This window comes from Puma concolor, chromosome D4 (genome assembly GCF_028749965.1).
Source record: "Puma concolor isolate L17-30 chromosome D4, mPumCon1.1.hap2, whole genome shotgun sequence".
Lineage (NCBI taxonomy): Eukaryota > Metazoa > Chordata > Mammalia > Carnivora > Felidae > Puma > Puma concolor.
Window position 1 is genome coordinate 74,407,617 of NC_141679.1, and position 27,060 is coordinate 74,434,676.

Consider the following 27,060-nt stretch of genomic DNA (forward strand, 5'->3'; position numbering starts at 1 on the left):
GGAGTGACAGGGTCAGATTTGCATAAAAGGCTCCCTGGCATGGCCATTAAAGGGGTCTGGGCTGCCGCTGGGAGGTCCGCTTCCATTCCGGTGGGAGATGACAGTGTCCTGGGGGGAGGTGGTGGTGGTGGTGAAGGTGGAGGGAGTGGAGAAATTATTTTTTTCTAAGCTAATACACCTTGTTTTTAGAGCAGTTTTAGGGATTGAGAAGAAAGTATAGAGAGTTCCTGTATACTCCCTGACCCCATACATGCATAACCTACCCCGGGGGAGTGATTCTGAAGATATTCCCAGGGACAATCAGGAGATGTTGGTGGCTGGCCAGAGTAGTGGGGGTGGTAGTGAAGGGAAAGGGAGAAAGGGTGGAACCCAGGTCCCTGGTTTCGGCAGCTGGCGGTGGCATCATTGATCGAGTGGACTTGCATTCAGCGTGAGGCATGTTGAGCTGGGGGCACCAGCGGGATGTGCAGAGGGAGGTCTCTATCTCTGTGCCTGGGCTCTAGCCACACAGGCCTCCTTTCCCCCACTGCACAAGCGTCCCTGGTGAACCCTCTCCTGCCCATCGAGCAGATCTGGGGCTCAGTGTCATTGCAGAGTGACCTTTCCCACGTGGCGCTGCATTCTCTCCTGTGGCACTCTATGGTTTTCCTGCCCATCAGCGATCACACTTTGCATCTATTACATGTTTCTGTGGGCGACCGACCGACAATGTGGCTCATGTCAGTCCTTCCTCTCTGGCCTGGAAGCTCCCCAGGACAGGGATTGTGTCTCTCTCATTTCCCATTGTGCCCACAATGCCTAGGACAGTGTTCTGGAGCAGCGCTGCTTCATGAGTACTTGGTGAACACTCACCTCTGGAATCTAGACTCAGGAGACAGGTCGGAGCCAGCAGTGTGGGCTCGGGGGTGGCAAGATGGCACGGATGGTGACTGAACCCCAGGGGAGCGGATGGGTGCACAAGGGAGTAGGCAGGACTGAGAGGGGCAGGAGCCTGGCACAGGTTCCCACGGACAGGCCAAGAGGCTCATGACCTCATGGGGTTGTCAGATGGGTGGGAGCAAATCCAAGGAGAGAGATGTCGATGATGGGTGGTCCTGCAGTGGTCGTGGCTGCCATTCCAGCGCTTCGTGTGGCCACGCAGTGCCACGCTGTGGGTGCACACCAGCTCAGCACGCCTCCTGCAGCACCGGGGAGCTGTTATGAATCCCATGTTACAGCTGAGGAAACTGAGGCTCAGAGAGGCTATACCTGAGGTCACCCAGCCAGTGAGTGCGGTGGGGCTCAGTCTCCAGAGCTCTCTCCACTGTACGGTGTCATCTGTCTCCTCTGTGTTCGGTGCCAAAACTGCCAGGTTGGGGACAGGAGAGGAGGACAGCTGCCGGGAGGCCCTGAGCTGGCAGGCAGAGGCAGGGCCGGGGGTGGCTCCAGCCTCTCCGTGTCAAGAAATCAGGCTGAGGAGCTGCACCGAGGCTGGGATGGGGGAGCTAAGCGTTGGCCAGGCAGCTGAGGTTCCTGGAAGCCAGCACCATGCCAGGGACCCAGAAGCCAGGGAGCTGCTCAGGAGCCCAGAACATGCCAAACTTGAAGGAGCAACCCCGTCTCAAAAGTCAAGCCTGGAGGTCTGAGACGCTGGGCAGGAATTCGAGTAACCTCTCCCTTTCTCTGGCGACTTTCCAGTTGACAGAGCACTTTCCTGTCCTTTCTGAGACTTGGTCCCCTCAGCCCTCTGGGAGGGGGATGGGGCGTGTGGCAGGAAGTGTCCTCACTTCATGGCCCATTTCATGGCTGAGAAAACCAGACGCGATATCCTGGTCGCACAGCTAGCAAAGGATGGAGGGAGGATTCCAGCCCAGGTCTTCTGGCTTTATGTCCAGCGCTCTATCTGTAAAATCCTAGCTGTGTAAGCGTGACCCGGAGACAAAGGCAAACCCCAATTCTCAACCCCCACCTCCTGCGCCAGTGCAGGAAGTGGTTTTTGAGGGCAGATACAGAGCCCGGCATCTGTGGTGGATGTGATGAGTCATCTCAGAGTGAGAGCTGCAGGTTGACTCTGGGGTCAGCAGACCTGGCTCCACATTTAGTAGCTGTGTGACATTGGGCAAGTCACTTCCAGGAGCTCGCTGCCACCCTCCTACCCCAGTAGCAGGTATAGGGGTGGGAGGGCTCTGGGGCCCAGGAGATGCTCTGGGAGTCCTACCTGCCACCCTTCCCAGCCTGTTCTGAGTCCTGGATTGGACTGGGGGCAGGGTTTGATTAGATCCTAAACAGCAGCTTCATTTGGAGGGCCTGGCTCATTTCCTGTGTGCTTCTAGCAGGCAAGACAAGGACAGAATTCACACTGGTCCAGCCAAGCCAAAGAAGTGATGGATGGGAGAGATACAGACTCCCCACAGCAAGGGGACAGCTAGCTGCACAGGGCACTGTGGACCCAAAGCCCTGGGCCAGCAGGCCGATCTCTCTGGAGCACCGTGGCCGGATTCTTATCACCCCAACCTGTTGCAAAGCTGCCTAACTGGGTTTTGCCAGCTGCTGCTGCCTCCCCCGTCAGAGTACTCACCAGACGCGCCAGGACCAGTTGTCCAGCCTCTGTTTTTTCTGCTCAACTGAGGGCAGGGATTGTGTCTGACTTGTCCCCATCTGTCCTCTCAGGGCCTTACTCAGTGCCTGGAGAATGAACGAACGCTTGTGTGTTTGTATGCATGCGTGTCCCCATAGCCCTTCCCCCACCCCCATACCCTGCTCACGCTGCTGCTCGGAGCAGTTCTGACGTAGCAGGGCTCTGCAGGTGTCACTCTGTTCCTCATAGGACAGTCCCGCATCTGGCATCCATTGTGACATGCTCTCACCTTTATCTCTTTTTCTGTCCTAATTCCTTCACTTGCCACCCCTCCCCCCTGCCGAAATTTCTGAGATTTCCTATATTTGCTCCAGAACCTGCCTTCCCCAAGGCACTCCCAACCACAGCTCTCCCAGGAACACTGGCCTGACCAAACCTATCTGGGCATTCACACAAACCTGGTCCTGGAGCACAGGAAGGAACCAGAGAGCTCAGGTCCTTCTTTGTGTGTATCTGCCCTGTGTGTGTGTGTGGGGGGGGGGGGGGGGGGCCCAGGTGAGGGGCCTCAGGTAGTGTTCACTTGTGTCGACTCCTGGGTCCACCATACTTGTGTATAAGGGCCCAACGAAGCCAGGAGACATGAGTGCTAATACTAAATCAGCCTTCAATTTCTTAGGTCATTCCCTTAGCTTCTGAGACCTCAGTTTCCCCATCTGTAAAATAAGACTGGACTGACGATAGCTGCCATGTTATCAAATGCCTCTTCTGGGCCAGTGTGACTCTTCTGAGTCCAGTGTGATGTCGTGGCCCTGCTCCAGGTGAGGAGATGGGGCCAAGAGGGCAAGAGGCTTGCCAGAGGTGCCCAGCCGGAGGGTGACACCACTGACATGCGAACGCGGCTCCCTGGGCACCCTGGGAGCCCTGAGAGCTCGTTGGGTGGTTTCTCTGCTGCCTGGGGCGAGGGTGGGGGGATGGGGACAGGGGCACTTCCCCTTCTGGCTTTGTTTGGTTTGGCCTCCGTTTGGGGCAGGATTGGCAGAGGCTGGCTGACTTGCATTTCTGGTTTTGGGTCTGTGGCTGCGCTTTCGGAGGGGTAGGAGGGGTAGGCGGGCTCAGGCTCTGTCACCTCTGGGAAGGGCCCGGCCCCACCCCCACCCCCACCCCCACCCCCAGGAAAGGGGAAATGCCCCCTGCTCCTCCCCACCCCCCACCCCGTCAGGGCCACTCCGTGCCAGGCCCTGAGGAGCACGGGTTGCTGCTTCCTTCTGTGGGTCCTTCCAGGTGGGGGGGGGGGGGGGGGGGCGGGGTCTGGCCCAGGGGGAGGGGGACTGAATGTGGGTGAATGGGGGGGCTGGCTGTTTGTTTTTCTGGAGGAGAATGCTTCCCTGCGGGTGGGGTGAGGGGCGGAGGACTGGGCTGCTCTGGAATGAGATCAGAAACGGAGCTGGAAAGAAGGAGCCAGAGGCCTTGCTCCCACACCAGCCTAGCAGGAGCAGCGGATTGGTGGGGGTGTTTGGGGACTTGTCTCTAGGTCACTGTTCAGGGCTGGGCTGTCAGTCAGCAGGGGGGCTGTCTTTCTCCCTGGGAACAGTCTGATGAAGCTAAAGCACAGACCTTAGTTTCCAGATGAGATTTCTGGACTGAGAGGCCTGTCATCACAATCACCAACTTTGATTCTGGGTATTTGGCCAAGTTTGCTTCCAGGGGTCCATGGGCAAGATGTGCCACTATTTGAGGTTCGTGACTTGAGCGTTTCCCTTTAGATCCGCTGTTTAGTCACCACTGATACCACCACCAGTATCCCGTTGAAGACTTTTATACTTTTGGGGAGCCTGGCTGGCTCAGTGGGTAGAACATTCAGCTCTTGACCTTGGGGTTTTGAGTTGAAGCCCCACATTGGGCGTGGAGCCTACTTTAAAAAAAAACAAAAAACTTTTTACTCTCTATGGTATATTCTCCTGGTTTGTCACTTGGGCATGTTGGTTATCTCAGTTAATAGGTGGAGACCTTGAGACCCGGAGGGTTTAGTGACTGGCTTTCCCTAGTCCCGCTGTGTGATTTGCCCTCTCTGGGCCTCAGCCTCCCCCTCTGTGTGCTGCGGACTTGGGATCACTGCCGTTTTGGGGTCTGAGGGGTCCCTGGGTGGAGGGTACAATCCTTCCCAAGAGGGTCTTTGGCTGTGCCTGAGAACCAAACCCTGACCAGATCATCCTAGAGTCCTCTGAGGTCCTCCATGCTACCTTGCTCAGTTCCCTCTCCACTGGGGTGGCGTGGTGGGGGGACACCTTTCACTTTCCCGCTCCCAGGCAGTGGCTCTTACCCACACTGTGCTCTCACATCCCTGGTGCTTCCAGATGTCAGTGGGACCCCTGACACGTGTGGGCAGCACCCTACCACTGGGGCCACGGACTCCCAGATACGAGCCTGGCTGGGGCTTCACTGTCACACACTCCCCAGGGCTTAAAAGATTTCTCTGCTTTGGGCATACCTTTCGGTCCCGGGCAGCTTGTGCCATAGTGGGAAAGTCACTGCTGTTTGCGCTCAGCATTGTCATCCGTCAAATGGACATTAACGGTCTCTACAATGAGAGCTCCTAACCTATGTTCTAGGAGTACTTACCTCTCAGATTCTCAGCCAGTGTCCACGCGCGCGTGCGCGTGTGGGCACACACACGTGCACGTGTGGCCAGGAATGCGTGGCCACTTTCTCCTTCATGAGACAGCTGTGGCCTCTTGATGGGTGAAACCTGGATTCCAGATAGTTCTCATTCCAACATTCCAAATCCTCGAGTGTGATGAGGGGCCCAGCCCAGCCTCGAGACCTGCTTCCCCTGTGTGGCCTTATCGCGCCTGGCCTTCTCCGAGCCCCAGTGTTCCTGTGAGCAAGCTGCCTTTCGGACTTCATCAAGGGCCCTATTTTTCCCTTTGCAAATGAAGTCTGTAGGAATCCAGCAAAAACTTCAAGGGTTCTGAGGGTTGTATGTCAGACAGGAAATGCTTTCTTTGCTGTGCAGAACTCCTGAGGTTCCTCCAAACACAGTTTGAAAATCACTGGGTGAAGGATCCCTCAGCGAGGTCCCATGTGCCTGGGACATCTGTTTAGTCCAAATAGGGCAATATTTTGAAGTTCTGATTTTATTCCAGTTTACTGGTTTCAAAGAGATACTTAAAGGGGCGCCTGGGTGGCTCAGTCAGTTAAGCGTCCGACTTCGACTAAGGTCACGATCTCGTGGCTTGTAGGTTTGAGCCCCGCATCGGGCTCTGTGCTGCCACCTCAGAGCCCGGACCCTGCCTCAGATTCTGTGTCCCCCTCTCTCTCTGCCCCTTCCCCCATTCACACTCTGTCTCTCCTGCAAGAATAAATAAACATTAAAAAAGAAGAGAGAGAGAGAGATACCTCAATATTCAGAGCGAGTCTGGTTTGAATAGGATTTTTTAGAACTTTAGCTCAGGTAGAAGATACCCTTTGGCCAGGTCTAAGCTTCTATCACTTTGTGATTGCTCTGACTTGGGACTTGAGTTGGTCGAGATGAAGGCAGAGACTGCCTGGCTCCTCCTTTACTAACAGGGACACCATGACACTTCCTTTAGGGGGCTGCTGGGAAGACAATACAAGAGGAGTGTTTAATCTGGCGTGACCCTGGCACACCATAGGAGCCAGAAAATCATGGTTACCTCTCCTCCTTCTCCCGCTAAATGACCAACCACGTTTTTGATAGAGCAGACAGAAGATTCAAGCAAGGAGAGAAGGGTGGGAACCCGTGTACAGCTAAGCCAAAGGGGCTTTCAGGTTTCCATTTGGCACTTTAGCTTTTAGACTGTGGGGTGTCAGGTGTGGGGTTCAGGCCTTTGCCTGATTTATTTCGGCCTCTGTGATGCTGGCTCATGCACGGTGCCTGGCATCTCATAGCCTCTCATTCTGAGCTTTTCTTGTTTGCTTCTTGTATCCCAGATGTTTGAGCCAGAGGCGGATGAGAAGAGAGAGATGCCCTTGGAGGAAGGGAAGGAGCTGGGTGCCGAAGACCCCCCACCCAACAAGGACCCCTCTTCTGGCCAGGAGCCTCCTTCAGGACAAGACTTTCCACCCAATAAGGAGTCCTCTTCTGTCCAGGAACCTTCTCTTGGCCAAGAACCGCTGTCCAGCAAAGACTCACCTTCCTGCAAGGAACCTCCTCCAGGCCAGGAGCCCTGGCCAAGCAAGGACTCCCCACCATGCCAGGAACCCCCTGCCCTCCCTCCCTGCCAGGACCTTCCTACTAGTCAAGAACCCCCTCCAAGCCAAGACCCTCAAGTCAGCCAAGACCTCCCTGTCATCCGGGACCCCCCTGCTCAGGAGCTTGAGCCCTGTCAAGATCAGGTCCCCCTGCCAGCTGAGGAGACCACAAGCTCTGGGGACCCTCCAGCAGCCCCTGGAGATCTGCCTGTGGCCTCCAGGCCAACCTTCGTGATCCCCGAGGTCCGGCTGGATAGCGCCTACAGCCAGAAGGCCGGGGCGGAAGGGGGCGGCCTGGGCTTTGAGGAGGATGCAGAAGAGGCTGAGGAGGGGGACGAGGGGGACGAGGAGGAAGAAGAGGAGGACACAAGTGATGACAACTACGGAGAGCACCATGAGGCCAAGCGCAGCAGCATGATCGAGGCGGGCCAGGCTGCCGAGGGGGGCCTCTCCCTGAGGGTGCAGAACTCCCTGCGTCGCCGGACACACAGCGAGGGCAGCCTGCTGCAGGAAGCCCGCGGGCCCTGCTTCGCCTCCGACACTACCTTGCACTGCTCGGACGGGGAGGGCACTGCGTCCACCTGGGCCATGCCCTCTCCCCGCACCCTCAAGAAGGAACTGGGCCGCAACGGTGGCTCCATGCACCACCTTTCCCTCTTTTTCACAGGACACAGGAAGGTGAGAAGGCCGCGGGTGGGTGGGAGTGGGTAATAAATGAGGCGGTAGGGAGGAGGGAGGTGGATCCCAGAGCTGCAGGGTATGAGCATTCGCTGTCCCACCCCTGCGCCCCTCTAAGCCTTCCAGGGAGCCTTCTACCCATTTGACGGAAAATAAAGCTGAGGCATGGAGAGACCAAGAAGGCAGCACCTAGACTTAAGCCCGTGACTCTGTGACTCCAGATGCTGTGTTTTTACAGCTCCTCTGGTTTGGGGGTCCTCGCCGAAAGTAGAGTAGGTGTGGCCTCGCCCAGGACATTGTGCATTTGGATCAAAAAGGTCTGAGACGTTAGCTGGAGAGCTGTCTCCTGTAGTAGAATAATTTAGACTAGGTCCAGGCCTCGCCCTACTGGAAATCCATCAGCCAACAACGACAGCACATATTCCCCCTGCGCTGGCATTGTTCTAAGCGATTTTAAATTTTTTTTTTTTTTCAACATTTATTTATTTTTGGGACAGAGAGAGACAGAGCATGAATGGGGGAGGGGCAGAGAGAGAGGGAGACACAGAATCGGAAACAGGCTCCAGGCTCTGAGCCATCAGCCTAGAGCCTGACGCGTGGCTCGAACTCACGGACCGCGAGATCGTGACCTGGCTGAAGTCGGACGCTTAACCGACTGCGCCACCCAGGCGCCCCTGTTCTAAGCGATTTTATGCGACCTCACTAATGCTCACAACAGCCTAGGAAGTAGATACCATTGGTGTTCCCCACAGATGGGGAAACCGAGGCACCGAGCGGTTATCTCCCTTGGCACCAGGCCACACGGTTTATAACTGTCTGAACCAGAATTAGAGTCTGGCTCCAGGGCTGGAGCTCTTAAGCACCATGCTATTCACCTCTTGCAAATATTTATAAATAGATGAATAAGTGTTTATTGATTTCCTGCTGTGTGCCAGGCCCTGTGCTCTGTGCCACTGCAGGGCCCCAGTTATCTGCGAGGCTGATCTCAACTTGTGAGGAATGAGTTATTTGTGTGGGTCAGGAAGATGGCCTAGCAGTGAAAAGATTGCACCATGGCCTCGAAGCCCACCAGCCAGCTTGAGCCTGGGCTCTGTCTCTTATTTACTGTGTGGCCTTGGGTGAGTCATTTGGCTCCTCTGAGCCTTAGTGTCGTTCTGTGAAAAGCAGAGACTAATTGCACTCATGTCCCAGGATGGTTGAGGATGGAACGGAAGAACCTGGTGCCTGATGGTGACATTAGCACAGGAGCTCGTAGATGCTGGTGAGGTGCTAGCAGCCAGCGCAGTGCAAGGTGTTGTTATGACAATGTTGTGAGCTGGGTGGGTGGGGGTGGCCAGGGCCCACGGAGGGCAGCTGACCCCCAGCGACATGGGAGTTCAAGGAGGAAAGACCTCAGGGTCTAGGGGCATCATGGAAAGCTTCCAGAGAAAGATGCCCCTCGGCTCAGCCTTGATGGTTGAGCAGCTGTAGAATAAAGAGAAGATGAGACGGGCATTCTCTGTAAGTGGACGTGGCCTGGACAAACTGTCTGTAGAAGCCAGTTTGGCTAGAGCAGAGGATTCCTAAAGTGCAGGGATGGCAGATACATGGCAATCGGACTGCCATTCCTGCCTCCACACCCATGGCAGACATGACTAGTGGATTCCAGCACATTTCCCCACCAAGCTGGGACATGGCCCCAGAGGCCTTCTTAGCCTCAGCCACTAGCAATAAGGCCAACTTGGCACTTAGGAGGACACCTTCTGCAAGGCAGTTGGACTGGAAAGGCAGGGTGGAACCCCCAGAAAATGGCCTTAAACTTTGGGCCCAGGAATTAGAACTAAATCCCAAAGGGACAGGGGCTGGATCTGTTTCCTCATCAGCAAACATATGTGATTCTCACTTTGATGTGCCCTGTAATCACCGGGAAGAGGTTAATAATACATAGATTTTGAAGTCTCCAACCCTAGACTTCTGGAATCAGAATTTCCAGCAGGTGGTGCCCAGGCCCTGCATTTGAAACAAGCTCCCCCAGAGACTGTGATGTTCCCCATAGTTTGAGTATCACCATCTTAGGCCATTTCTTGATGCAGCTACTATAAGAGAGGGTTCAGAACTGTGCCCTACCCAGGTGAGGCCTCAGGCTCACTCAGACCAGGCCTGGCCACTCCCATCTTGAGGGCGCCGAGGTCCCAGGCCTCACTGCCTGCCGGGCCCCCTGATCCTGACTCCGCACCCTCTCTCCAAGACCCTTCCAAGTTCTGTTCTGCATGTAAATACAAATATTTATATACAGACAAATTCATACACATTCATGCACACACTTCTAGTTCCCCAAACCAGCTGAACTCAGCTCCTATTTGGGGGCAGATGACTTCTGTGTGGGGTGTCCAGCATCCCAGACCAGCTCTGTCCTATTTCAGCATCCTCCTTTGGGAGCCCAAGGTTTTCACTAGCATCCTTTCTTCCCCACCCGCTTTTGGCCTCTTGTTTCCTTTCTTGGGCTTGAGTGACTGAGCTGGCGGGGGCCTCAGAGACTGCCCTATGGTGGCTGCCGTTTTGTGGCTTCCACTTACCCAGCTTCGGGTCCGTCTTCGTGTACATCCTGCTTACTCCAGCCAGTCGGCCTCAGGAAGAACGCTGCCCTTGAGGTCTAAGCCGGGCAAGCCCCTCGCTCTATCCCTCACTGGCAGTTGGCCTTGGGCAAATCCCTGCCCTTCTCTGAACCTCAGTTTCTTCATCAGCGAAATGGGTATGGTAATAATACCTCCTTTGTAGGGTTGTTGGCAAGATTAAATAGCCTGACTGGGGTAAAGTGTTTAGGGCAGTGCTGCTACTTAGCGCTTGCTGGATGTCTCATAAATGGGAATCGTGGCTGATGATGAGGACGAGAAAGCAGGAGTGAGAGTGGTGACAGTTATGGCAACATTCACAAAGTGCCTCCAGCTCCCTTTTCTGGCCTTCATAACATTGCTGTAAGGTGGGACCCCCCGTACTTGTCCTCCAGCGGGGAGGCTGAGGCTGAGGGAGAGGTGTTCTGTCCCAGGCCACAGAGCACACAGTGCTGGAGCTGGACAGTGGCCTCACCCTGTCCAGTCCTCCCTGGCTGTACCCCGGACCCTGCACACCTTAGACTGGTGAGGGACAAGGCGTGGGGGCTGGCGGCGGGGGGAAGGCAGTGGGTTCCGCCATGACTTCTGCCCTCCTGTCTGGGGCCTGGCTTTTTTGGGAGGGTCAGCTGATGCCTACAGGCCACTGTTTCCAGGCTGCTCCAGGCAGGAGCTGAAGAAGGAGGGAAGTCTTCAGGCTGTGGAGTCAAACAGCCCCAGGTTCAAATCTCAGCTCTGTCTCCTCTTCCTGGTCCTGAGACCTCGGCCAAGTGATATCTTTCTTTGAGCTTTCATTTTCTCTTGGAAAATGGGAGTGCTAAGCGTTCATGGAGTTGTCCCAGAGATTTAAGGAGTTGCTCTATGTAGAAAGCTGTGTCCATGGCGGTGATCCTGTCATGAAGTGAAACCCAGGAGGCCCAGACAGAGCTGGTGTGGCCCTCAGCTGGTCATTGTGCTGCCGTGTGGCTAAGCTGAGGCTGCCTGGAGCACATGTGGCCTGTCACAGGAGAGACAGTCCCTGTGTTACTCCTCCCCCTACCTGTCACCCTTGTGCACTGATTTCTGCTGTGAGTAGGAATATCCGAACCACACAGATCTGAGAGATGGTCCATTCGCCGGGGCCATTTTACAAATGGGCTGCCTAAGGTTCCGAGAGGAGACCTCCCCACCAATGTCATCCCTTGGGCCTTCCCCCCCCACCAGCCTGGCTCCCTGTGCTGAGTTGAGTTGCCTCACAGTGCCCTCTGCTGCCCACTTCTGCCTTGCTGGCTGCTCCCTGGTGACCCTGCAGGCAGACCCACAGGCCCACGCCTGCCCTTTTCCTGGGAGGCAGGGAAGCCCTGGGTGTATCTGTGTTGGCGCCCAGAATGCTTCCAGTGAATTCTGCCTCAGCCTGGTCTGACTTGGCCCAGGGTCATAGGTCAATCTTTGACAGTTGGGAGACAGAGGCTGCAGGCCCTCCCTGGCCATGCTTCCTTCCCCCGCTCCTCCTACAGGGACTGGCTTGGGCAGAGGCTGGCAGCGGAGGGTGCTAACCTTGTCACGCCAAGCTTCTCGCCTAGGCCAGAGGTCAGACAAGAGGGCCCCTAACATGCCTTCCAGATCCAAGATGTGATTACACCTTCTAGTCTCCTATTTTAAAAAAGCTTAAAGAAGTTATTTCCTATGTCTAAACAAATACGTGTAGCATTTAGATCCAGTGTTTCCACAAGGTTCTATGGGGTCTGCCAGGCAGGGCCAGGTCAGAGAGAGAGCAGCCAGGCCTGGCCAGGTGGTCCCAGAAGTTGGGTCAGGACCAGTAAGAGAAACCAGACGACGTCCTGCTCATGAGAGCCCTCAATCATGGGTGGGGTCTGGAGCCAGACCTGAAATTCTGCTACTTGCCAGCTTGTGGACCCTGGGCAAGCTGCTGAGCAGTCCTGGGCCTCAGGTTCCTCAGCTGTCAACTGGGGCAAAGGGCAACAAACAGCTCTTAGAATTGTTGTAAAGAAGAGTGACATAAAGTGTGTTAAAGCACTTCAGCTCAGTGCCTGGCGCATAGTGAGTGCTCAATAAATAATAGCAATAACCACAATAGCTGATCGTCACCGAGCACCAGGCACTGTGCTCAGCACTTCATATGTATTAACTTAATTAATTCGCACAATACCCCTAGGAGGTAGGTCCAGCTATTATCCCCCATTTTATAGATAAAGAAACCGAGGCACACATTGGGGTTGTAACTTGGCTAAGGTCAATTAGCTAAGTCACTGAGGTAGGATTCAAATCCAGACAGTTTAGAACAATTGACACTCTTAACCACAACTATTATTATAGTCATAATTACACTAAGAATTATAGTTCTTATTCCAAGAGGCAGGGAGCCGCCAGTCCCTGGAGAGGCCCAATGGGGGCTGGGCAGGCCCCAGAGATTCCTGCCTGGAGTGAAGGGAGGGCTGGTGATTCTGGACTCTCCTCCACTTCTTCAGCAGGGAGGGCCCTCTGGAGGGGCAAGGCAGTGGGGAGATGGGAGGGAGAGGCCTCTTGTGTGCTGGGTACTGGGCAGGCCTTACTGCAGCTCCTGAAGGGGGAGCCTTGGGGCCCACTGTGGGGCTAGAAATCCGAACCCTGACTTTCTGGCTCAGTTTCTTCTCTGTCTGGCCTGCAGGTCCCCCTCAGCGCCTGGGTTTTCCTAGCTGCTCTGGGGGCCGACTCCCAGGGCCTGAGCTACCAGGCCGATCGGTGTAGGCTGGTCCCTGCCGAAGATGACCCCCTCCCAGCAGTGGAAGGAAGAGCCCATTTCCCAGCAGTGCAGAGGCTGGGGGTGCAGCGGGGCGGGAGTGGTCCCCAGGCCCATTGTGTGGGCTCGATAAAGTACGGAAGCTGAGGTTAGAATGGCAGGAAGCCCAGCGCCCGTGGCCCTTTCCCACGGGTGGGGGCTTCGGGCACTGTTAGCCGCACGGGCGTGACTACAGCCTGTGTGCGCAACGGGCGACAGAAGTAAGACTCACTGAGCAGTCAACGCTGGCAGCTCTGGTTACAGAGGCCACCAAGATTGGGCCACAGGGGCCTAGACTTTATCCTGGCGAATCTTCCAGCAGCCAGGGCTGTGGCTGTCACCACACCTAGGCTATGGCTAAAGAAGTCAAAGCTGAGAGGCTAAGAAACTCCTCCACAGTCAGTGGAAATAGGATCAATACTTACTTCCTGTAAACCCAAGCTCTGGGATCACACACCAGAGGTGGGTGTGTGCCTGCGTGTGCACGTACACACACGTGTTTACAACCCTGGCTGGGCAGCCACCTCAGGAAGGATGTGGCATTTCCCCTGAGTCTTTTACTGAGAGTATTCAAAATGTGCCCTGTCCTTACATTTGAGTAGCAGCATCCTCTGGTGGAGAAACACGGGTCTTAAATGCATACAGGCCCAGATTCCAGCTGTCGTCATTTACACTCTGAGTGTCTTTGGGCAAGTGACTGAACTTCTCTGAGCCTCCGTTTGTGGACTTACTTTGAGTATTAACGAGATGGTATCTGGATAATGCGCATCCCGGGGTTTCGTCTACAGTATGAGTTCCATAAATGAAGCTATAATCCCATCCATCCATCCATCCATCCATCCATCCATCCATCCATGGGTGGGTACTCTGCTGAGGCTAGTAGCCCCCCCCTGCTGGCCATATCTGGAATAAGGCCACTTTTCTTACTTGAATTAAGAGCACTTTAAGAATTAGCCCATCTTTATTTTACAAATGAGGGAACTGAGGCCCAGGGTGGGGCTCCTGAGGAGTCAGAGCTGAAGTCCACACCTGGTAGCATGCTGTCTTGTCTTGGGACATAGTGTCCATGCCCAGCCCGCTCTGAGTTCTAGCGCCTCTCCCATCCCAGAACATTTCCTGGGCTCCTGCCCTAGGGTGGCACTGTTGGGGCCCTGGGTTTCCCCTGGAGGAAGATGGACAAGCACCAGCAGGGCAAAGGGAACAGAGGACAGCCCTGGTAGAGATGGTGGAAATCTGGAGGGGTCGGGAGAAGAGGAATGATAGACCGGGAGGAGATGAGAATTGGCAGGGCAGGAGGGAGAGGAGAGAGGGCATTCCAGGACGGGGACACAGCACAGGCAAAGGGGAGGGAAAGGGTGGGGGGTGTGAAGTGTGGGCCCCAGTGGAGCAGTGGGGGATAAAGTTGCAAGCCATGATTTAGGCAGTGAGGGCCTCAAGACTCATTGTTCTCAGTCTGCTTTCCTTCTCTTGATTCATTCATTCACCTGACAAATATTTGTTGCTCTTCAAATGTGTGCCAGGCCCTGTGAAGGTGATCCAGATGGACAGAGGGCTTGCTTTTGAGAACTCACAGTCAAGCAGAGGGGACAGATTTAGAAAGACCCATTTCAAATATGGTGGGGACCCCAAAAGGTGTGCAGGGGGCACACCCTTGGTCTAGGGGTGCTCCCCGGGTGAGGAGGCATTTAAGGGGCCTACACAAGGTCTAAGTCTTTCCTGAGGCTGGGTCTTGGGAGTAAAGGGAGATGGGAGGGTCACAAAAACGTCTCCCATGGAAGGTATAGCACATGCAACGCCTGAGGTGACAGGGCAGATCAGGTGAAGACATTCCATTTGCCTGGAGGGCAGGGTCAAGGAGGTTGCCGGAGCAGGGGTCAGGCTGGAGAGATAACTGAAGGAATTGTAACTGATGTTAAAATGCAACTTTCTACCCAGACCCTGTGTATCATGTTACAGAGTTTGAATGTTACCCTGGGGGCACCGGGGAGTCATGGAAAACTTTAAGGCAAAAGAGGTTCTCTCAGGCTTGTGCAACAATTCACTTTACACACTGCCAACCAATCTCAGGTCTCTGTCAGACCTCAGAATCCTGAGTTAGTCATTATGATCTCGATTTTGAAATTAAGAAGCAGAGGCTCACAGAGGGACAGCGAGTGGCTGAGTCACACTGCAGAACGCCTGCTGTAGCCCTGCTCTCCAGTCTGCCCTACTGCCTGCCGTGATTAAGTGCCACGTCTCTGGCTCTGCCATTCGGGCTGTGTCTTTGGCTTCTCCCCTGCAGCCTGGGTTCCTAGTTGCACCAGGGGGAGACACCTTTGGCTGGGGGATCTGCCAAGCCAACCGCACTTCATGGACAGGCCGTTCCCAGTAATGGGTCTCCCTGTCCCTCACCTGAGGGGTGGGGTCTTTGCAGGAGAGGGGTGGCATGGCTGGCAGGAGCTATTGGATCCCTGAGCCTGTCTTTGCTCAGGCAGCAGCCTTCGGATGCCCAGACTGTAATGTGTCTATCTTTCTTCCACAGATGAGTGGGGCTGATGCAGTTGGGGATGACGATGAAGCCTCTCGGAAGAGAAAGAGCAAAAACCTGTACGTTGCAAAGATCATGATCCTCAACCTTGCAATCAGGGAGGCTCCCCAACCCCCTTTTCCTCCTCTATCCTCAAACTTGCCTCTCCTCCACGGGTCCAGGTGGGGAGAAGGGGCTGTGTCCTGTCCTTCCCTAGACAGACACCAGTGAACAAGAGGATCTTAGGACTTAGCAGTGGCCCCAGGGTAGGGTCACGAGGGTCCTGAGCATCCGGCACTGCCCTCAGCATTCATGCGAGTGATGCAGTGTGCTGATTCAGTACCTGGAAGCCCCAGGGAGCCAAGCAGAGGCAACCAGCCAGGTTGTTCTGGCCCCGGCCCAGCCTCTGAGTCAAGCAGTGGCTGAGTGCCCTTGACAAGTTCTTTGCTGCCTCTGAGAAAGCACCGAACCGACAGTTTACTGGGATTCCCCCGTTTTCCTCCTAAGCCCTTGAATACTAGCAGTCTTGGGAATTACCAGGAGGTGGCGCTGCTGGTCTAGGTAGCAAAGCCCACACTCCCCAGCCTTTCTGGTCACACTCGCCTTACACTTCCGTTTTGGAGGTTTGTTAGAGGTGCCAAATAAATGAACAGGGTGTATGTGCGTTCTCCTTGGGCCTCCTTGTACACCTGGGTCCAAAGCCCTGGAGACTACGGGGAGGGATGGAGAGAAGGCAGTGGGTCACATGGAGGCCCCCAGAAGGAGCCCCCCTCCCCTCTGGGTCTGGTAGTACCCACCATTATTTACCAGGGGGGCCTGGGGGAGGAGACAGGAGTGTTCCCAGATGCCTCTGGCAGCCTTTTCCCTGGCCTCCACTTTGGCTCGTGTCCACGACCCGAGAAACTCTTTCTTTTCAGCTCCTTTGCCCTCTCCAGGTTCCTGTGCAACTGTAGGCTTCTCTCACTCTGCAGCCAGGAACAGTCACACCTTCTCGGGAAGGCAAAATGCACAAAAAAATAGCCCTTTGCACCCACCATTGGGTCCAGGTATCACCAAAGCCACTGTGGGTGTTGCTCCCGGGGGGGGGGGGGATGCAGTAGGGGGCAGTAGGGGTGGCCATCTGGGGGTGCTGGAGCCATCTTGGTCCACCAACACTAGCCTTGCTTTGGGGTGGGCGCTCTCTGCCTTTGAATGCCTGAAGCTCACATAATCGAGGACTCTTAGAATCTGAGATAGCAACAAAAATAAGTAATATTTATTGTGCCAGGCACTGTTCTGTGTGTATTCCGTATATTATCTAATTTAATCTTTACCAGTATTTTAAAAAAATTTCTTAATGTTTTATTTTATTTTTGAGAGAGAGAGAGAGACAGAGTGCAAGCAGAGGAGGGGTAGAGAGAGAGGGAAACACAGCATGTGAAGCAGGCTCCAGGCTCTGACCCTGTTAGCACAGAGCCCGGACACGGGGCTCGAACTCGTGAACCGCAAGATAATGACCTGAGCCGAAGTCTGACTGAGCCACCCAGGCTCCCCTCTTTACCATTGTTTTTATTTTACGTTTCCTTTTTTTCTTACCCTATCTTACAAATGAGTAAACTGAAGCAGAAAGAAGCTAAGTTATTTGTCCTAGGTCACGCAGCAAGTAAGTGGTAGAGCGGGGATCTGGAACCTGGCGTGCTGGGGCTAACAATAGAAATAGAAATACGGTATTTTTTCTTCAGAACCTCCTCTATTGAAGCTCCGAAGGAGGTTCACGGCAGCCCTGCGAGGTAGTCTTTGAGCCCCTAGAGATGAGAGCCCATGCCCCAGAGCCCACCCCTTCCATGTCTTCATGGCTCCGATTGGAGGAAAGTGTTCTTTTAGATTCCTCTTATGGGTCCCTGTTCTGCCTTCTGGACCCACGTGGAGACACGCGGCGCCTCTCTGAGCCCTGCCATCCTGTCAGACAGAGCACTATGCCCCAGGAAGTCACGTGCTGGCCCCCAGTCTCCCGGGTTTGCTGAGGGCCCCAGTCCTCACCCAGACGGCTGCCAATCCCTGGACTCCTTGGCCTTAGCTCACGGCTGAGACCTGCCAGAGCAGGGTCCCCAGCCCTGGGCAGCTGCCCCAGACCCTCAGGACACTGTGGGCCTCAGCTCTAGTCTGAGCATTTTTGCCCTAGGCAATGTGCTTAAAACTCTACGTGCAGTTACAACCCTAAGCAGCTGGTAGGTACTACAATCATCCCTTTTTGATGGATGAGAAAATTCGACATTCTGAGAGGTCAGGTAACTTGACAAAGAGCACACGGTTGGTAACCTCTGGAGCCGGGATTTGAACCTGAGGCTGTGTGGCTCCAGAATCTCACACTTAACCTCCACAGGGTACCACCTCCCTTAACGACTTACACAGAGTGTCCCGTGGGCCTTAATGCTACTTTAAGCTGGAATAACTGCAGAAATGTAAATACTACAAACTTACAAACACCCGTCTGAAAGTTGAATTATTTTTTTTTTTACTCTTTACTTATTTTTGAGAGAGAAAGAGAGGAAGGGTCAGAGAGGGAGACACACACACATACACAGCATGTGAAGCAGGCTCCAGGCTCTGAGCTGTCAGCACAGAGCCCAATGCCGGGCTTGAACCGCAGACTCTGAGATCATGACCTGAGCCCAAGTCGGACGCTTAACCGACTGAGCCACAAAAGTTGAATGATTTAAATTCCTTTTACGCTTAGGTAGCATTGTGATTTTGCCAATGCATTCTTCATTTTAACTTTTGGTTTCAAGTCAGGATTTTTTATATTTAGAAGGACAGAGACCAAAAAATGAAAAATGTTAAAGTTTATCATTCAAAATTCACAAAACTGAATGTGTGTTAAACAAGTTACATTAATTAAAATCCCAAATGACATTTTTGAGAGTTTATAGGATTTGTACGTCTGAAGTTATTTGAGCTTAAGTTTGTACTAAGACTTTTGGGGCATCGTGCATATTGGTGGCCCCTTGTATCCAAAGCCCACGACTGAGGCCGAGGCCAGCTGCCAGGAGCTCTTCTCCTGGAGGTGCCCGATGTGGGGGGGGTCTAAGGGACAAGGGGGGCACACTGGAGCATGGGACATTTAACCCCTTTCTTGCCAGCACCTTTGCCCAGCTGCCTCCTGGGGGAGTGGCCAGACTAAAAATGATTCCTGGCTAAAAATAGCCAGACCAGCCACCCCGGTGGGCAGAGCCTCCCGTCCCTCCCTCCCAGCAATTTGCTGACTTGTTTTCTCCTCCTTCCCCTGGCGCTGCCATGGCAACGGGGAGGCCGGTCACAAATAACCGGGTCTGGCTCTCCGCCGGGCGGGCCCCAGAGGCCGCCCCTTGCAGACACATGCCCCTTTCACGGGCTCCCTCTCAGGGTTGGCCGGGAGGGATATTTTTTTTTCCGCTCCCCGTCCTGGGCCCTCCCATTTCCTGGCTCCTCCCGTCTGAGTCCCAGCCCGGCCTGCGCTCGGGAGCCCAGTCCTCCGGCCGAGATCGCGGCGAACGAGCGAGCGAGCGAGCGAGCGCTCGGCTGACGGCAGCCCGCGGCACCGTCGCTGCCTGGCGCCCGGGACGCAGGCCTGGGGGCAGGAGCCTGGGGGGCGCTCCCCGCGGACCACCCCGGGCCCCAAGGTGGGGGGCCCCGCGGAGATGCTCCGAGGCATGTACCTCACGCGCAACGGGAACCTCCAGAGGCGGCACACGATGAAGGAGTAGGTGCCTCTCACCCCAGCGCACGCCCTTCCCGCCCTGCATTTGCCGGGGCTGAGTGTGCCAGGCTGACCGACCCCCTTCTCTGCTTCTGCCCCCAGAGCCAAGGACATGAAGAACAAGCTGGGCATCTTCCGGAGGAGGAATGAGTCCCCTGGGGCCCAACCTGGGGGCAAGGCGGACAAAATGGTGAAGTCATTCAAGTAGGTCTCCCCCGGCCCCCCCCCCCCCCCCGTGACCCCTCAGGCACTCGCTGGTCCCCGGGAAAGCAGGGCTGGTGGCCGGCTTAAATGCACAGGGATCTTTTTGGCTGGACCCAGCTCTGGGGTGGATGGAGGCTCTCTCAGAGAGCCTGGCACCTGGCAAGCAGCAGCCCTCACCCGGAGCAGCTGCTCTGGGAAGGACAGCCAGGCAGGGACAGAGGTGGGAGCTGGGAGTGGTTCCGGCCCACGGAAGCGGGGTGGGCCCCCTTCTGGGCTCCTCAGCTGGGCTGGCCACTGCCCGGCCCGAGGGCAGCCGACAGAGTGCCCCCAGCCCCAGCCACCCCACCTCCCCGAAACCTCCCGGTGCCTCACTGTGCCCCTTCCCTCCCCCGCTCAGGCCCACCTCGGAGGAAGCCCTCAAGTGGGGTGAGTCCTTGGAGAAGCTGCTGCTTCACAAATGTAAGTGGGGGCCGGCCGGCCTGCTCCCCTCCCCGTGTTACCTCCCTCCCTCTTCTCTTTGCTCCTCTCCCAGACCCAGAGACTGAGGCTGGTCCCAGAGAGGTCGCCTTTCCCTCTCTGCTGGGTCCCCCCAGGGGCCTCTGCTGTCGGGAGAGGCCCTTGGGCTGGCCTCGGCGCCGGCTTCTGCCAGCGCTGCCCTGGCCACGGGAGCTGGCATTGCCTGCCAGAGGCCACTGGGACCTGTGTGCTCAGACCCGGAGTCCCAGAGTTACAATAAACATTTCCATGTACCCAGGGCTTACTCTGGGCTAAATGTGCCCCGCGTCTCGTGGGCAGGATCCCCTCTGATCCTCGTAGGGCTCCAGGAAATAGACTCGTGACCCCCACTCTACAGATGAGGGAGCTGAGGCACTAGACAGGGAAGACACCTGGCCAAGGCTCCCAGAGAGGCAGAGTGGCAGGGGTGGGTCCATGGCCCTGGGCCCCTGGCTCTTGGAAGCGGTTATCTTACTAAGCTCTGTACCCTAAAGGCCCCTGGAGGGGAAGCTGGGCGGCCAGAGGGCGGAAGTAGCTGGTTCTGCCTCTCACAAAGGGCCTGGGCTTCTCCTCACAGATGGGTTAGCAGTGTTCCAGGCCTTTCTTCGCACCGAGTTTAGTGAGGAGAACCTGGAATTCTGGCTGGCATGTGAGGACTTCAAGAAGGTCAAGTCACAGTCCAAGATGACAGCCAAGGCCAAGAAGATCTTTGCTGAGTACATTGCGATCCAGGCGTGCAAGGAGGTAAGGCCTCAGGCCGGGCCCTCAGGCCCCCCATCCTCATCCCCATCCCCAGTGGCCTCTCAGTGATTGTAGGTACCTGGCAGCCTCAAGGAGCTCAGGAAGGAGAAGAGGCCAGAGTGACCCTCGGGGACCATGTGTCCAGGGTGCAGAGGAAGCAGACAGGGGCCCTGGGAAGAACAGAAATGGTCACTGCCCAGGCACCGGTGTGGCAGGCACCTGCTAAGCCCTTTATGTGTGTGCTCTTTTATTTAACCTGACGACAACCTGTAAAATGGGTTTAATATTCTCTTCATTTTAAAAATGAGGAGACATATGGAAACCAATTTGACAATAAATTTCATATATTAAAAAAAAAAAATAAAAAAAAAATAAATAAAAATGAGGAGACAGTCTCAGAGAACCTAGTCAGAGTAACCCACACCAAGGAGTGCTGACTGAGTGCTAGACGCTGCGTGCAGAGTCACAGTGGACGATCTATCGATTTAATCCGTATCTATTCAGCATGGATGACCTTGCTTAGTCTTCAATGCTCTTTGAGGGACAGACTGTTCTTCCTAGCCTGCAGACGAGTCAACGGGACTCAGAGCACTTAGATGACTCGCTCAGGGTCACACACCTAGGTGTGGCACTGCCGGGATTCGAACCAGGCAGTCGGACCTTAGAGGGGGTGTCCGCAGGCCTTATACACTACCAGCCCTACAATGAGCGACTGAGCCATGACTTGAATCGCTGACCTGAGGGCCTCCACTCTGAGCCTTAAGACATGGAGCAGAGGGGCTCGGAGGTGAGAGGCTGGGTAGGTCACGTTCCTGGCCCTCCACCCCCAGGATCACCCCCCTGCAGGTAGACCTGAGCGCACTGCCCTCCGCCTCCTCAGGTAAACCTGGACTCCTACACACGGGAGCACACCAAGGACAACCTCCAGAGCGTGACCCGGGGCTGCTTCGATCTGGCGCAGAAGCGGATCTTCGGGCTCATGGAAAAGGACTCGTATCCGCGCTTCCTCCGCTCCGACCTCTACCTGGACCTCATTAACCAGAAGAAGATGAGTCCCCCACTTTAGGGGCTGCCAGAGTAGAGCTCGGTGTTCACATCAGGCGGGCTGGGCCCCCTTCCCACCTGCCTCTCTCCCCCTGCGACGGAGGGGGCAAGCAAGCCCCTGGAGGCTGTGTCTCCGGACGGACAGACGGACATTCAGACGAGAGGCCTGGACCGAGAGAGGCCCAGGCCACTGGAGGTGAAGGAGGACCGGCCCCGTTGGGTCCTCACTGCCCCGGTACGAGGGGGCCCAAGGGCCCTGGCAGGTCAGGGGCCCTGGCTGAGCCAGATCCGGAGCTGCTGCTCTGTGCTGCAAAGACTCAGCATTGACCAAGTTCCTTAAAGAACTGGCTGATGGGGCAGGGGGCCTGGCTGTGGGCTCCAGCGCTCTCCTTAGGGGCCACTGGGGCTGCAGCTCAGACCCTCACCTTGAGTTTTATTTATTTAAACAGTAGTCGGATGCTTGGCACGTTGTCCTGTAATAGGAAATTTTTGCCTCATCAGTGTTCCTAATTTACAAGTGCAATATTTTAACCAATGCCTTGTGAAAAGCCACCTTGCAGAGAGGGTGGACCCCACTTTCCAGTTTCGGGCACCAGTGGTGGCAGCTGGGTCTTCCGGACTGATGAGGCCTGGAGGGGTGGGTGCTGCCGTGTGACCTCGCACAGAAATCCAGCACCTGCTGCGTGAGGTGTCCCTCAGGGGCTCTGGGAAGGCGTGGCACCCTCAGACCACACAGCAGCCAAGTTCTGGAGCAAATAAAAGGCCTGTTATTTCTCGTTCTTGACCCTTTCTGGGTATTCCCGGGTTTGGGCTTTCCCAGGGTCACTGGGGCTGGGAGGGTCAGAACGGCTTCTGTCTCTCCATCACCCGCCTCCCATCCCAGAGCCATATACACGATACACCGGTGACTGCCCCTCCCTGACAGGGTGCCTCCCTGGGCCGGACACTTGGCCGTGCTTGTCCTGTTTACCGTCTCATCTTCTCCACAAGCCTGGGAGGTGAGGGTTATGCCCATTTCACAGATGAGGAGACTGAAGCACAGGCAGGTGGGGTGACTTGTCCAAGGTCACACAGCTGGCAAGTGACAGACGGTTCTGCGTGGGCCCAGTTGGCTATAAAACCTGTGCTCTGGATTGCTGTCCTCTACTCGCCACAGAGTGGAGTCCTAGCCTGGCCACCAACTGGCGAAAGCCCTTCATTTTTCTGCCCCCCGCCCCTTACCCTGAGATCCTAGTGGGACTTTCGGGTGGCACAGGGCTTGTTGGTGGAGGTGGATGAGGCCAGGCTTGGGCAGGCCCATGCATGCCTTTAGGACAGAAGACAGAGCTGGGCAGGTGATGAGGAACAGGGATTACAGAGAGTCCCTCTGTGTCCCTGGGGAAGGCTTCCCACTCTGTGCCTAATGGGAGATGCAAATTTAGGAAAGGCCCTGTCCAAAGCAGCACTTCACCGGAGGCCCTGGACCGCTTGCCTGGGGGAGGTAGAAGGGAGCCTGGAACCCAGGCCAAGCTGATGCCAAAGCCGCCCCCACATGCCACCTGCCAGGGTCTGGGGCGCAGGGGCCTGGACATGGCCTGGAGTGGGGACTGGCCCAGCTGGGCTGGCTTTGATGAAGCCGGACGGAATTGGTACAGGAGGGGCTGGGCCCCATCTCCCTGGATCCGTTCCCTGCCCGGGGTCCTGGGTTCACATCTGCCCGCCGTAAGTTGGAGACACAGAGGACACAGGGCTGTGTGGTCATTCTCCCTTGCCTCCCCTCGCTGTTTTTCCCTGGAGGCCTAACCTGGGGCCAGGCATACAGTAGGTGCTCAGCACACGTTGTACAGCCTTCTTTTCCAGTACTGGAGTGTGAGCTCTTCCAGGAGTGGAGCTGGGTCTTCTTCAGGCACCAGGGCCTGGCATTGGACCTGGCCTGAGCCCTGTTTGGCCTCGTAATCAGTGAAGAGCTTTCCCACCACGGAGCCACCTCGAGGCTAAAATGGGACGGCAAGGGGCAGAAATGTGCCCCTAACTCAGAGCAAGGGCACCTTGCAGATGGCATCCGGGTCTGAGATTGGGGGTCTGACAGCTGGGAAAACAGGCCCAGAGGGGACCACAATACCGCTCCTGTTCCTCCCACGATGGCCAGCGGGCAGAGCTGGCAGCCGACGGAGCCCCGAACTTGAGTCTCAGCCTGGCTCGACTTCTCTGGTGCCCTCCACTTGCAGGAGACCCTGTGCCCCTGAAGAGCCTCACCTTCCCCTTTCTTCGGGTTCCAGGGGTTTAGCCTTGGGCCAAGCCCTCCACCTTCCCACCCCCGAGTTGCCATGGAAACCGAAGTCCCGGAGAGCAAAGTCAGGCAGATGGAATTCTCGTTTCGGAAGGCCCCATTGCCTGGTTCCATTACTCACGCTGGGTCCCTTGGCCCAGAGCGTCTTTGACTCTGCTGAGCAGCTGGATAGCCCACTGGAAAGGTGCCTGGATCCCCCTGCCCTGGGCCCTGACTGGGCTCCCTGGGGACCTTGGGCACAGCCCTCTCCACTGAGGCCTCAGTCCCCTCACGATATAGTGGGCTGTCCCCCACTTTTTTTTTTTAACATGCGAGGAAGGATCAGGCCCCTTGCTTTCTGTCTGGCAGTCCCAGGCTGCTCAATGTGGGACATGAAGGCTGTGAGGTCATTATGTCCAGGTCTCTTCCCATTCTACAGATGGGAAGACTGAGGCAGAGGGAGGCGCAGTGCTGCATAGAGGCGAAAGGCCCAGGCCCTGGCTCCATTGCTTACTACTAGATGTAAATCTTGGAAAAAATCACGCAGCCTCTCTTCGCCTCAGTTTTCTCATCTCTAAACTGTGCATATTGGCACCTTTCCCAGAGCTTCGGTGACTAAGGGAGGTCATGCCTGCAGCAAGTTTAGCCCACAAGCACGGGGATGTGTTCCTTCAACGCAAGCTGCTGTTAGTGACATCGTTATTCAGGGTCCCAGGGGGGTGGCAACGCTCATGCTAAAGTTGTCCAGGCCAGGACTCTACCCTGATCGGTGAGGACAGGGAGCCTTTAGCCTCAGGCCCCAGATCTCTGTCCTTCCAGGAACATTTAGCTAGAGGACAAAGCCAGCCGGTTCCAGGGAGTGTCAGAAACAGCCTGTCCTCACACCACTGCCCAGCCGGCCTGGCTGGGAGCACTTGGGGTCAGCCTGCAGATGGGGTTTGAAGGGTGGAAAGGGGAGAGGGCACGGTAGGGCAGTGGCTCTCCACTGGATGCCGGTGGGACGACACTCAGCATTGGCCTGCCTATGGCCCGGTCCCTCCAGCTCTTGGTCTCTTGGCCTCTTGGCCTCGCTTGGGGCAGATGTGGCCTCCCCGGCTCTCCAGCTGGGAAGAGACCATCTGGTCTAAACGGCTGACTCATGCTTGAGTCCCTTCTTGGGTCTCTGCTTGCATCTCCCCTGTGACAGGGAGCTCATTATCTCCCAGAGCAGCTCAGGAGGGCCTGGGAGACCCTGGAGGTCCTAAAGTTCTTTCTCTGTGAAGCCAGGATCCTGGGGCTGGGTGGGGTAATGGGGGCAGGTCAGTCAGTAGTAGCCCCCGTGGGTCGTCCGCCCCGGGAGCCCCCTACTCGCTCCCCGATTCTCTGGCTTCATTTTTCTCTGCTCCCCACACCCTCACTAAACTCCTCTGCACTCCCCACCCCCATGTCTCTGCCTTGGTCCTCTAGTTCCTCCTGTCCCCTCCCTAGGTCCCCTTCACTGGTATCCTACTCTAGAAAGTCTCCGCAAGTCACCCCTCTGCTCCCCTCCTCTCCCTCAGTGCTCTCGTGCCCTCAGGCAACAGACCCTGGGCCTCAAACAAGTGCTCTCTGAGCTGTTCTTTGGCTTATAATCGGCACCATCTGTGAAACATCTGACTCTGCCTATCCTCTCCCTGGCAGGGCCCGACAGGAGGAAAGGGGGTGCCCTGGGACCCCTGCCGCCAGGGTGCCCGTTCCTTGGGTTGGAGGAGATGGTGGGTGGGGGGGAGGTGGTGGTGAGGAAGAGCTTCAGGGCTGGTCTGGGCTTGCTCAGCACGGATGAGAGTGAGGGTAGCTAGGGTTGGGGGAGAGAGCAATGCCAGTTGCAGATAAAAAGTAGTAGCTACTGGGGCGCCCGGGTGGCTCAGCTGGTTACGCCTCTGACTTTGGGTCAGGTCATGATCTCACTGTTCGTGAATTCGAACCCGGAGTCGGGCTCTGTGCCGACAGCTCGGAGCCTGGAGGCTGCTTCGGATTCTGTGTCTCCCTCTCTCTCTGCCCCTCCCCCGTTCACGTTCTGTCTCTCTCTTTCTCTCTCAAAAATAAATAAACACGAAAAAAATTAAAAAAAAAAAAAGTAGCTGCTGGCCACACAGGGGCACACACCAAGGGCATTCTATGCCTTATCTCCATCAGTCCTCACAGCAGGCCTGGAGGAGTTCAGAGTGTTGTTTTCCTTTCACAGATGAGAAAGTTAATGTTCAGGGAAAGTGGAAAGGTATGTTGTGGCTGAGCAGAGACTGGAACCCCAGTCCCTCATGGCGGGCAGCCTCGCCTCCGGCCGGTCAGAGGAAATTCGTGGACAGCACAGGTTCTCCTGGTCTTGAGGGTGGAGCTTTCCTAAGGAAGGACAGGAGCTTAAATGTGTGGGGATGTCTGGTCCTGAGCTGAATCCCAGTCTCCCACTGGGGCTTCTGATAAATTGCCTTACCTCTCCGAGCCTCCATCATCTCATCTATAAAATGGGAATAGTAATCCCACCTAATGGGTCTCAGGGGGACTCAGTGAGATAAGGAATACGTGTAAACCCTCAGCACGGGGCCAGCCGCAGAGGGGGTGCCTCACGTAGGCAGATGGAGGGGGGCCCGGGGCTGCCACTGAACATCAAGAGGTGAGGTCAGGCTAAGGAAGCAGCTGTGCGGGAGGAAGCCGCCCCCCGCCATCGGCTCGACGGGCAGTTTTTAAGACAAGGCCACCAGTGACTCAAAGACAAGGGCAGGGCCACAAAAGGGTGGGATTGGGCCCCAGGGTCAGTGGGCTCAGCAGAGTCCTGCTTGCCGTTTGAGGAGCAACCTGAGTAGCACCCATATAGGCGGGCAGCTGGCCTGTCCCAAACCCGTGTGTGACCTTGTATGAGGCCCCTCCTCTCTCCTGGTGGTTTCTTCTGGGAAACCAGGAGAACCAAGCTTTCCTCCTGCCTGAGGACCTTCTGAAGGGGCAGATGGCGCTTTGTGCGATGCGAGGGGCTAGAATCCAGGCCAGGTGTGTCTGCGTATGGTGGGGGGTGTTGGGAGGGTTGTCAGGACTACATACAGAGTCTAGCCACTTCCGCCCTAGAGGGGGAACTAGAAGGACTGACTGGGATGGAGCGGTCTATTTGCCACCTGCCCTGGAGTCCCTCCGGGTTCATGCCGCTCGGGTCGCGGCCGCCCATGACCTCTAGCCGGGCTGAGTGGAGGAAGCCTGTGCCGGCTATTCGCACGTTCGTTCCCTTGAGGTAAAGTCCACACCTACCCCACCTCTGTCTCACACACGCACCCCAAGCCCAGGCCAGAGCAGCCCCGTCCAGGGGCCGA

The 27,060-nt window shown here is 56.0% G+C and overlaps 1 protein-coding gene across 10 annotated transcripts in view; it reads left to right on the forward strand.

The window, feature by feature from the left end:
• The window catches only part of RGS3 (regulator of G protein signaling 3), a 140,361-nt gene extending 118,074 nt beyond the window's left edge, over positions 1–22,287 (forward strand). For 8 of the 10 annotated variants that reach the window (XM_086683765.1, XM_086683766.1, XM_025932945.2 and 5 more), the window contains 6 exons: positions 6,509–7,447; positions 15,315–15,379; positions 19,117–19,218; positions 19,616–19,677; positions 20,291–20,457; positions 21,335–22,287. In XM_086683765.1, coding sequence (XP_086539891.1) covers positions 6,509–7,447; positions 15,315–15,379; positions 19,117–19,218; positions 19,616–19,677; positions 20,291–20,457; positions 21,335–21,520 — 1,521 coding nt within the window. In that variant the 3' untranslated portion in view covers positions 21,521–22,287. Of the gene's footprint in view, positions 1–3,132; positions 3,376–6,508; positions 7,448–15,314; positions 15,380–18,726; positions 19,018–19,116; positions 19,219–19,615; positions 19,678–20,290; positions 20,458–21,334 lie in introns of those variants that run through there. The other 2 variants (XM_086683772.1, XM_086683773.1) reach the window with 2 other exon arrangements.
• Positions 22,288–27,060: the final 4,773 nt, after the last annotated feature.